The sequence below is a fragment of the Gobius niger genome, assembly GCF_951799975.1.
Source record: "Gobius niger genome assembly, chromosome: 16".
In the NCBI taxonomy this organism is placed as follows: domain Eukaryota; kingdom Metazoa; phylum Chordata; class Actinopteri; order Gobiiformes; family Gobiidae; genus Gobius; species Gobius niger.
In genome coordinates this window covers 10899075-10911089 of record NC_136867.1, presented here as the reverse complement: position 1 = coordinate 10911089, position 12015 = coordinate 10899075, and the positions used below count along the sequence as shown (strand labels likewise).

The 12015-nt window shown below is 44.8% G+C and overlaps 1 protein-coding gene across 1 annotated transcript in view; it reads right to left on the bottom strand.

The window, feature by feature from the left end:
• The window catches only part of fsip1 (fibrous sheath interacting protein 1), a 32374-nt gene that overhangs the window by 3680 nt on the left and 16679 nt on the right, over positions 1 to 12015 (bottom strand). The window contains exon 9 of the mRNA XM_079574111.1: positions 5075 to 5221. Coding sequence (XP_079430237.1) covers positions 5075 to 5221 — 147 coding nt within the window. The remainder of the gene's footprint in view (positions 1 to 5074; positions 5222 to 12015) is intronic.

The following is a 12015-nucleotide window of genomic DNA, read 5'->3' as shown; positions in this document are numbered from 1 at the left end:
AAACATGAGTTCCTTTGCTCCAAACCACCACTTTTACAGAGGCATAAACCAAAGAGTGTAGTTCATGCGACTGAGAAAAAGTGCTGAGACAACAAAAGCCGGTGCTGTCGGACTGTGTGAAAAGTTATTTTGGTCCACAAAGAGGTGAATGAGGGAAACACGAGTGGCCAGACGTTTCTCCTTACAAAGAAGAGATACTCATTTCTGACTGGCTCCTCCGTCGCGGTCAAAGGATCTCAAAAGCAAAGGAGCGCGCGACAATGATCGGGCCAAAGCTTTTATTTATATGACAGGCTGCAGAAGAGCTAAGCTATCGAGATAAGTCGAGGCCCAAATGAAAATATCAATTTCAGTTCACAATAAAAAAAAACATATTAGATACAAAGTGAAAGAAATTCTTGTTTTTTATTTTGTTTATTGGATGGAATGTTACGCAGTGTGGCTTTAAAAGGCCAAAGTTAGATTTCTAATATAAATATAATTTTATCAGTTCTAACCCCTGCTTTCAGTAAATGTTGGGATGGGTCTTTTTTAGATAAGTAATGCCAAAGGAAACTTCCAAGTCATTTTCGAACACAGTTTGCGTTGGAAAAGTATAACCCTCTCATATCTGCACTCATTATTCCTGCGCAGGCGTATGATAATATAGAGGAAATGCGATGGCAGCGTGATAGGAAAATGAATAATCTAAAAGGCTAAGAGAGGAGAGATTCTTTGGCTCAGTTCGGAGGAGTTTCACCGAGAGGGAGGGTTGTTTGGATTGGGAGAACAGAGAATAGAGCCGGGATGACGCACAAAATTGCCGGTCTCAGAAGCGAGTCCAACACAATACGGCGCGTGTTTACATAAATCACTGGGAAAGGTAAATCAGGTAGATCTCTTGGAATAACACTGGGATTCTTACCGCTGCGCTCTGGGCTCCATCAAACAGACACAGAACAGAGAGCCTGCCGTCGCCGCATCTACGCAGGACACTAGCCTTCCAATATTTTCCACTTTTACAATGCATGTTATACTTTCACCGCGGCTAGACTAAACAGAAGGGACTGTATACTTAACACTTAAAGGGGAAGACCTCTTGTCTTATAGCGCACTTATGAACCGGGTTGCCTTGTCTCACCTTCTCTTTTACTTCTTTGTCTCTTGTTATGATCAGCGAAGAGACAAAACACGACTAACGCTTACAATTTGGCAAGTAAATAAAAGACTCCAGCTGAGCACCAGAAGATGTACTGGCTGACTTTAATAAATTGCTCTTTGTCAAAAGCGAAAACGTGATCCGCCCGTCTCTCAGTAGTCTGAGTGTGTGGAGTAATTAAAAGCTGACAGGCATTATGACAGCTTGGCATGGGCCTTTTGGAAAAGAGGGTGAAGCACGGCCTTGGACGTCAAACTTGCCTAACCAAACATTCAGCACTTATTGAGAAGACACTGATTGTGGAGATGTAAAACAAACCAGGACGAAACAAGAATATGCTACAAGCAACAGAGAAAGTCATCTGTAGTGCACGAGTGAAAGTCTTAGGCCTGGCTTTGATGCAAGATATTGGCAATTCAGAGCATGCAAAATGGGGACAATAAAGAGCACCTTAAAGACGGTAATTTGCTTTTTGAGGGATTTGGTCAACATAATTTTGACATGTCTAACTGGATGCCTTTGTACGCCTTTGCAAAGAGTCCATAGTGGTCCTGAAGACAGCAGCTTTTTTAAAGTAAACAGCTATCTAATCAGTTCCCATTTGAGACCCACAAATGTCTTCTTCTGAGACATTGAAGAGGCACCAAGTCCCCCCACACCTGCAGCTCAGTGGAGGCGTCACAAGAGGGGCTACAGGAAACAAAAAAGGGACAAAAGAGGAGGTATTCGGGTGAGGCCTACAGCTAAGCCACACATGTCTTCTATTGTTCTGGCTAATGGACGTTCACTGGAGAATAAAACAGATAAACTGCTACGCTCTTCCCAGAAGATGGTGAAAGACTGTTGTGGAGCGGAGGGAGCTGCACAGGAGGAAGAGGAAGGAGGAGTTAGAGCTGACCAGTGCAGGACACCACGCTCTAAAACAGGGACAAGCCCAGGAGGCGCTGCACCATTTCAGAGGATCAGAGGAGGACTGGAGGCAGCCAGCCAAGTTTCCTCCGGGTGCTACGGTTTCCTCTACCTCCAAAAGCATGCTGGTCAGGCTGACTTACAGTGGTGGCGTGCTCAGCCACAGTGGCTCAGAACTAACACCTGAGCACTATTTCTTTGTACGCTTTTACAATGACAAATGAAGCACTTACTTATTTACTTAGTTATTATTATTTGGTAATAATCTCAAACACATCTTTATTGTTATCTGGCACTCTGTGTTGGTCAGAAAAGGCAATGTTGATCTCAAACAACTGAAGAGATCTCCCCATAAGCTTCTCCTACTTGCCCCCTCTTTGCTGCGCTGCGCGGGGCTGTAGTGAAGCGATGGTGAGTGTCTCTACTTCGCGATGGAAGCATAAAGTTTAGCAAGAAATCAAGAGCTTATTAGGATCTGCCCTCACAGTGCAAAGAATAGCCACTGGAGAAGATTCTAAGATTACTCAAAGATGCGTCAGCATGCCCCAGTACTTTTGCACATCCTTTCCCATTGTGAAAAATGTATAGGCCAATTAAGTATTTTTAAATAAAAAGAAGGCAAGGAAAAATAATTGCGCTTTTACCATGTATTACAATTGTGTATACTTTTCATGTTTAGTGGCTAAATCTAATATACATACACTGCACATATGTGTTATTTGACATGTTGAAGCTTTTATGAAATACACACATGTACATCAAAAGAATAGACACAGAGAAAAAGGCTGGAGGCTAATTAAGACGAGCTCTAAATGTTCTCATTATGAGCACAAACACCCGACCGCTGTGTTTAAAGTGGCGCTTGCTGCCAGACAGTGGCCCATGTCTCACTGTGGTTAGCGTGCTGATAAATGTGTCCACACATGCAAACCCTACATGTACGTACGTTTTCTCCGAGCCACTGGCCTTATGGTGCGGGCAGGGTGAAGATTTATTTCCATGGAATCCGTCTGGGAGGGCATTCCTGGACACTTTGGACCAGATCCAAAATACTATAAAGTTGATTTGTATAACATCCGTAATTCAGTGTCTTCCCCGAATGCCTTTTGCCCCGGACGCTCTTGTATTCTGTGTTAACGAGATCAAAATTCAGGCTTGTTTTTAATCTTAATAGGATGTAAACCACTCGCATCAGTGGAAGTATTCCACTAAGTAACTCTTTATTTACGCCTATGTTATTATGTGGAAGTTTATTACCTATCACATGACTTTTACTTTTATTCTTGGAAAAATATACCAAAAAAACAATATACACTTGGAGCAGCGATGGAATGGGTCAATAATTGAAAAACAAATAGGACTTGGAAATGTGAATTGTTCCAGATTGCTTTAATATCCCAGATGCAGAGTCGGTGCATGTGGGAAAGCCGAGATCTGGCACGTCCACCGTGTGTTACAGGGACATTCTTGTGCTGCGCCTTTAGCTCCACGGACGGTCTGGGGTTGTAATTCTGCAGAGGCTCTTAAAACTGGACTTGAAAGGTTTCTAGGGAACAGTGGACTTCAGATCTCACGGAAGAATTTTAGAAAGCAATGAAACACTATTAACAACTACAGGCTTTTTATCTGTGACCCCCACCCCCCCAACAGTAGCATAGCAGCAAAGGAAAACATTATATATTGGCTTAAAATGGCTTAGCTGGCTGAAAGGTGAAACAACTATGGGAACAAAATCCGAAGCCCGATCTGAGTATTCTCACTGATGTAATGTTGCAGATGTGAGATGTGAGCTTGTTGTTGTGAAGTTTTAGACACGTGTCCAGGATAGAAGAGCTCTGCACTCAGATAGTCTCCTACACAATCTTTGAGGGTGTTGGCGCACACTTCAAAGACAATATGTGCTGATGATGTGTATCTTTGACAACCTGTGATTACAGCTTTACGATAGGTCAGTACATACAGGCTCTTAATCCACACTGATCTGGGTTTCACAAGTGTTGTAATAACGCCAGCAAGAAAAATAGGCCAGACTCGCTCTGACATGTGCTAGTCTGTCCAATCTGATACACATCAAGTAGAATAAAGCCAATGGGCAAAATAAAATATTGAGTTTATTTTTTCTAAATAAAAAGGCACTATACCTGATTTTTTTATATTATTATTATTATTATTATTATTATTATTATTATTATTATTATTATTATTATTATTATTAAAGCTCCAAAAGGACTTGACTTGACTTAGGACTTGCTGTTTGTGACTCGAGACTTAACTTGGACTTGAGGCCAATGACTTTCAATGACTTGCTGTGACTTTATAGTTATTATTTATTTGAGTGTAACTGTTGAAAGAGCAGGATTCATTGCGTAAAACCAGCACATCTATGTTTACATTTGGTAATAAGCCACATGCGTGTTCGGTTTCCCGACACAGCGCTTCCAATCAATACAGCGCAAAAAGGCCGGAGGACAAGCCTGTTTCTTTGGATGCATTAGAAGTTTTCTAAAGTGACTTGCCGGCTAAAGCTATGACTCGACTTGACTTGACAAAAGCTATGACTTGACTTGACAAAAGCTATGACTTGACTTGAACTGACTTGACCCCATGACCGATCGACTTGGACTTGCCTGGGACTTGGACCTTCATGACTTAGACTTGACTCGAGACTTGCATTTAGTGACTGACTCGGGTGGTCAGAAATTCCATTTGGTCTTTGTCCAATAGTAATAATGATGTAGTAGAACAGTGACAACGAACTATCTCTTTCATCAAAGGGCATGCAAGCACATCCATGGTGCCACGAAGAAACCCACATGGGCTTTAAAGATGTGAAGGACAGAAGAACAAACGGCCAAAGGGAATATGATTAACTCAAAACAAATGAATGAAGTTTTTTGACAGCGGAATGCTATAACTCAGAAAAGTCCATTGTACATGACATGTCTCCTTTTAAGTCCCAGGATAGTTTAAGTAATTGGGAAATACTGTAAGAGAGTGATGTGTTGTGTCCTCATGTGTCATACTCACATCTTGGCTGCGGTTCAGCGTCTGCAGCTGCTGTTGAATCTCCTGCAGGCGTCTCTCCTGCCCTCTCCTCTCTCGCGTGTCCTTCAGGGCCTTCTCTCCTGGCAGTGGGTCTCCAGCGCTGCTCCAGCCAGCCTCCGAGCCGCGGCCCTGATGCACAGCAGACACCGCACATTCACACACCGAGCAGACGACATTCACGTGTGAACGGAGAAAATGCACTCATTGCTCTGGTCGTGTGGCGCCAATTTAGTATTACCATTGTGAGGTCTATATTAAAGGGTTAGCAGGTTTTATGCATAACAAAGAGGTACATTCATATTGCCTGAAATTATATGACCTAAATAGTTTGCTAAATGCAACCAAAACGATTGTAATTAAAAATCAAGCGCACTTAATCTTGCACTCCATCTTCTCGACATTTCACGCAGCGTCATCTCTGATATTTAGTGAGAAGTGTTTCAAACTTTCCAACATTCGTGAGCGCTTATCTTTGTAATTGTTTCGGTAAGTCCTTGGGATGAACTTCGAGACAGACATCAGCGCCAATCGCCTGTTACTGTTTTTTAAAATCTACTGCCATGGCCACCAAAAGTAAAACGAGACGTTCTTATTGGACCAGAGAAAGTCCGCCATGTCAGTTTTGGACCCGCTCCACGTGGTGTTGCACATAAATCACGCGTTTATGGCATACACGTGCACTGGGTTGACTCAATAAACCACAAGCTGCATCCAAAGCAAACTCCGAAATTGGGTCAGAAGGAAATGGGAAAATTATGCCTATAAGAACATCAATGAGTGACTGGTAAATGAATGGCACCATTGTCTTTTATATTAACACTTAAGTCATATCCAAATTACACAATCTCTTCAAATGCAGGCTTTTACTGAGCTCTTTGAGAAATGATCTTGCAATTGAGTATCATAAAAAGAAAAACTACTTTGAATTACATTATGTATATGTTACACTTTTGAAAGATGGGCCAACTCCTTCTTGGTGCAACATATTTATTTCCGTTGGCACAAGCTGCAAAACATGTACAACATGAATTACTACGGAGCTTGCTGCCTCTGTTCCTCTCATATCACGTACTGGCAGGACTTCTTACAAAACAATACTTCACGTCTGGAGTTGAACAATTTTACAATATTCTAAATGACTGAGCAAAAACCTTTTTTAACTGTTTTTAACTACCTGTCAATCATGTATGAATTACCTTTTAATCATGTCTTTAATCACTTATATATTCATGTATGTATCTTCTGTCATTACCGTTCTACTGTACCATATTATTACTTGAAACTTGACCTACTGTACTGTGTGACTCCATTTTCCTGTCTTAGCACACGTACACTAGTAGCGTAGGCGTACACATAACTGATGTGCTTATGGTGGCAACAAAACACAAAAAAAGTTAACCTGGCAATCCCTACCACACAAATTGCCCCTAGCACAGTACTAGTACGCACATCTGAGTACCTATTTCGCGAACACAACCTCATACTGTATTAAATGGTATTTTACTTGGTCACCGCGGCAACCGTTGGACCAACGTCCGCCATCTTAGAAATGCTAACTTGGTGTGGTACTCGTCTTAAACAAAATAAAGTTTACAAAACACTTCCTAACTAAACAAAACTTAATCTAACAGGTGCAGGAGAGACTCTACTACTGTTTATGTGTGCGCTTTTCCAACCAGCTTACCTGCAAAACATGTACAACATGAATTACTACGGAGCTTGCTGCCTCTGTTCCTCTCATATCACGTACTGGCAGGACTTCTTCTACAGCGCCAGCTACTGATACGAAACGCACCAAGCGCCCTCTGCTGGTGTACCCGGGTATTGCATGTCACATAAAACACAGTGAAACCTTAAACATTGCAAAAGCAAACAATTATAAACAGCATCTACACTTAGTTAAATGACCTTAAAGAGTTTTTTAATGGGGGGGCAACTATTTTACTCTAAAATAAAACACCTAGTGCCACACTCTCCCCCACAAAATTAAATGTCTCCTGACATTTCTGTTACTTAGTCTGTATCCTTAACACACTTGAACATCCCAGGGTCGCCAAAAGGTTTTACTCTCAATAACCTGAGTCTTTACCTTGCAACCCTTTTGTACCGAAGTCGGCTGACCTAAAGTGTTGTAACTCAGTACCATAGGTCGTTGTCTGTGTCGCTGAGGTCGCTGAGTCATAGTCTTAGTCTCACCTCCATCGACAGCTGAAGCGTCAGTGTTGGACTCACCACACGCTGGACTGTCTCTTCTTGAATCCAGAACATTTTCTTCAGTCTGTGGTGGCAAGTCCTCTTCGCTCTGTAGTGGCAAATCCTCTTCGCTTTGTAGTGGCATATCCTCTTCGCTCTGTAGTGGCACATCCTCTTCGCTCTGTAGTGGCATATCCTCTTCGCTCTGTAGTGGCATATCCTCTTCGCTCTGTAGTGGCATATCCTCTTCTGGTTGCACTGCATCCTGATGAGGGTGGAATGGCTCCGCCAATGCGTTGAGTGGAGTCTGCTGCCGCCTTCCTGGACCAGGCCGAAGGTACCACCGGTAGGTGCTGTCGTAGTCATCGTCGGATGTGTCACCGTTGTCTCGTGGTTGCTGCTGCTGTTGTCTGCGTTGAAGTCTGGACGTTCTCTTTGCTGCTGCTGGAGTAGTTGCCGGGGGCTTCTCGCAGGGCAGGAAATCGCACGGGAGCAGAAGATTTCTATGCACGACTTTGTCTCGTCCTTTTCCATTCTCGGGGGTTATCTGATACACTGGACTATCTTCAGCTTTTCTCTCTTTTACTTTGTAAACGTGTTCTTCCCAATAGGACTGGATCTTTGCGGGACCACCCCTTTGAGTGAGATTCCGGAGGAGGACTCTATCGCCCGGCTGGAGGTCTCTGCCTTTAACTCTTTTGTCGTAGTGAGCTTTACCTCGAGCCGCTTCTTTATCAGCTGTTTTTCCTGCGATAGCGTAGGCCTCTTGCATTCTCTTTTTCCAACTGTTTACATAATCGTCGTAATCGACATGGGACTCTTCTTTCGTTATGTCGAACAACAGATCAATAGGCAAGCGGGGGGCACGACCAAAGACGAGGTAGTATGGAGCATAGCCTGTTGCTTCACTTTTCGTGCAATTGTATGCATGAACAACTTTAGCTAATGACTCTTTCCAATCTTCTTTCTCTTCGTCTTCCAGGGTACGCAACATGGACAACAGGGTGCGATTAAATCTCTCGACCTGTCCGTTACCCTGTGGATGGTACGGTGTCGTGTGTGAGCCCTGGATGCCTGACAGTTCTTTGAGCCTTGCCATTAACTTGTTCTCAAATTCTTTACCCATGTCATGGTGTATTCTTGTTGGGAACCCGAACTTGAGTGCGAAGTCGTTGAACAGCTTGTCCGCAACTGTTTTGGCTGCTTTGTTCCTTGTAGCGTAGGCTTGAGCAAACCTTGTAAAGTGATCCATAACTACCAAAATGTACTCATAGCCGTTTTTGCACTTTTCCAAGTGAAGGAAGTCTATGGATACGAGTTGAAACGGGTACGTAGTATGGATCGTGGTCAGAGGTGCTCGAGTCTGCTTACTTGGCTTTTTCTTCTTCAAGCACTCACATTCTTCCGTCACAAAATGCTCCACTTCTTTACTCATTTGTGGCCAGTAGAACCTTTCTCTGATCAAGTCGAGCGTCCTTTCCACCCCTAAGTGGCCCATCTCCTGATGCAGCTCTTTGAAAACCAGGGGGCGATAAGCTTTAGGGATCAACAGCTGCTCTCGGTGCACAGTGCGGCGGCGCAGGACACCATCTGGATCGATGTGAAGCTTTAGCCATTGCTTGAGCAGTGCAGCGACGGCAGGAGGCTCGGACTTTACTTCGGCTCTACTCGGTCTTTTGTTCTGTGTCTTAAACCAGATAACTCTTGCCAGGATCTCGTCATCTTCTTGTGCTTCACGGATCTGGTCTGGAGTGAATGGCTGGTTAGTGTCAGAGTCTTTGATCAGCTTTAGGGCACTGACCTGGATCACACCAACGCCTTTGCAAGGGTCATGTTGTTCGATTTTCACAGACTCCATGGATGCACTTATTGCTTCTTGAGTGACTTCGGCTGTGCAGATGTTCATGTAGTTTTCAATGTCCAATGGCATCCGCGACAGCCCATCAGCATCAGCGTTGGTCTTGCCTGGACGATAGCGAATGATGAAGTTGTAATCGGCCAATTCCGCGACCCATCTGTGACCTGTGGCATTGAGCTTTGCTGATGTGAGCACATACGTTAACGGGTTATTATCCGTGTACACGATGAACGATGAAGCATGGTACAGATAATCCCGGAAGCGTTCACAGATGGCCCACTTCATTGCCAGGAACTCAAGCTTGCCAGAGTGCAGGTGGTACTTCTTCTCTGCTGGACTTAGGGTGCGGGAGCCAAACGCTATCACTCTCATCTTTCCTTGCTGTCGCTGATACAACACCGCACCCAAGCCGACTTGTGAGGCATCACAGTGTAACACGAATGGTTGGGTGAAGTCAGCATACCCGAGGACAGGCGGCTCTGTGAGTGCATCAACGAGTTGGTTCAAGACTTCTTGGTGGGTACTGGTCCATTGTATGGGCGTGCGTGAAGGCATGTGGCCTTTGTTCTTCTTGACCCCCTTTTTGAACTTTTCTGCAGGGGCTGGAGTGGTTTTCTCAGGAGGTGGAGGGCTGAGCAGGTTGTACAGCGGGTGGGCCACACGAGAGAAGTTAGGTATGAAGGGCCTGTAATAAGAGAGAAAGCCAAGCATTTGACGTACCTCTCCGACAGTTACAGGTGTCTTTTCTTTCAGGGCCCTCACTGGCGCCATCTCTGACGGGTCCATGGTATAGCCTTCTCCTGTCACCAGTTTTCCCAGAAACTTAACACTACTCCTAAAAAGTTCACATTTCTTTGGCGTCAACTTTACACCGTGCTCTCTGTAGCGCTGGAGGACAAGACGGATGTGCTCAACGTGGTCTTCAAAGTTGCTGCTATGCACAAGGTTGTCGTCCAGGTATGGGAGGCAAATAGTGTCTCTGAGGCCAGCCAAACAATGCTCCATACTTCTCTGGAACTCTGCGGGTGCGGAGCTCAGGCCAAAAGGAATGCGCACCCATTCATATAGCCCCCAGGGTGTGATGAAGGCTGTTAGCGGGCGGCTGTCTTCATCAAGGAAACCCTGGTGGTACGCTTTTCCCTGATCTAAAACTGAAAACCAGGAGCTCCCACCCAGCGCATCCAACATGTCTTGAATTCTTGGTATTGGATGGCGGTCTGGAACTGACTTACGATTGAGCTCTCTGAAATCACAACAGAGACGGAGGCCCCCATCTTTCTTGCGCACACACACAACTGGCGACGAGTTTGGGGACCGTGAGGGCGTGATCCAACCTTTGTTAAGCAGGTCTTGCAAGTATTCTTTGACTTCGTTGTGAAGGGGCTTCGGAACAGACATGTAGGTCTTTTGCACTGGACTGGTGTTATGCAGGGTTATGTGCATCTTGAGCGATGGTATACAGCCTACATCGTCATTGTCAAATGCGAACGCCTCACATTCCTCCCTCAACATCCTCCTTGCTGCTGCTTGTTGACTCGGTGTTAAGTGTTGGAGGCTCACAGGTGGATCCCATGACTTTGGTCTCTGTCTGTGTCGATTCTCCGACTGCTCTGTGTGACTTGGCTTATTTGTCTTTACCTCTGTACTGCTCTTAGTTCCTTTTGTCAGTTCGTTTACTTTTGTTTGAATGTCTGCTGAATAAACTGTCTTCACTGGTTCAAGATGCCCAATAACTTTACGACTCTGCAAGTAGATGGTGTGGTCTGTGGTGTTAGTCACTGGAATGGGCACGTAGGGCAATCTTCGGTCTGAGATGTTTACCAGTACCTCGTTGTAGACGATGCCCTCTGGTGGCGGGTCAGGTGTGTCAGGTGAGAACAGCATATCTTGGCCCCTGAAGTGTTGACTAGCATGTGCCCGCATGTAAACTACTGTGACTTGGTTAGCTGGCAATGTCACTGTTTTTACACCAGTACGCACCACACAGATCTCTGAATCTTCGTTACTCTTCTGTACTAGTTTGACGACATTGTGAGCAGTTTTGACAGTTATCTGAAAAGCTTTACTTACTTTGTGGGCAAGCTGCTTTCTCCCACCTTTAGTTTTGCCTTCATTGTTGTTTACAATGGCCTCAATCACATTGTAGCCGATGATGGGGTCACTGGCCACTGCGGGGTCACTGCAAACTAGTATTGGCACTTGCAACTCACTTTTGGACGAATCACTGTCGAGTCGGAAGCTGACTTCAATCCAGCCAGTGTAGGGAATGGGCGTGTCATTAGCGGCATAAACTGTGAGTGTCTCGTTTTCTAATAGTTCAGATATAGGCCGGACGACTGTGTGAGGAAGATGCTTCTGTTGCCAGTTGTCATTTACTATGCTCGACTGGGCCCCTGTGTCCCACAAGACTTTGACTGGATGATTGTCCATAAAACAGTTCACTATACATCTGTTTCCCACAAGGTTGATTAACTGTGACTTGCGTTGAGGGGGTAGATAATGAACTTCGCTGACACTGGCATTGGCTGTAGGTTGTGTGAGGGCTGGTCTTGAATATGGGAGCTCATCTTGGGACGCTTGGCTTTGGGCTACTGCTGGTCCCATCTCAGTAGTCCCTCCCCGTTTCCCGACAGTCTCTGAGCTCGGCATCCACGAGAGAAGTGTCCCTCGCACCCACATTTGAAGCAATGTGAACAGTTGTCTCCTTTCCCCTCTTCTCTGCATTTTTTACAGCCCTTTTCTCTCTGCTTTGGTCCACTTGGACGGGGACTGGTCTCCATCATTGTCATAAACATCTGCTTCATTTCTTTACGCAACTCTTCAATGATTTGCTTTGTGTCAGTGCTTTCACTTTTAGTCTCTTTACCTTTCA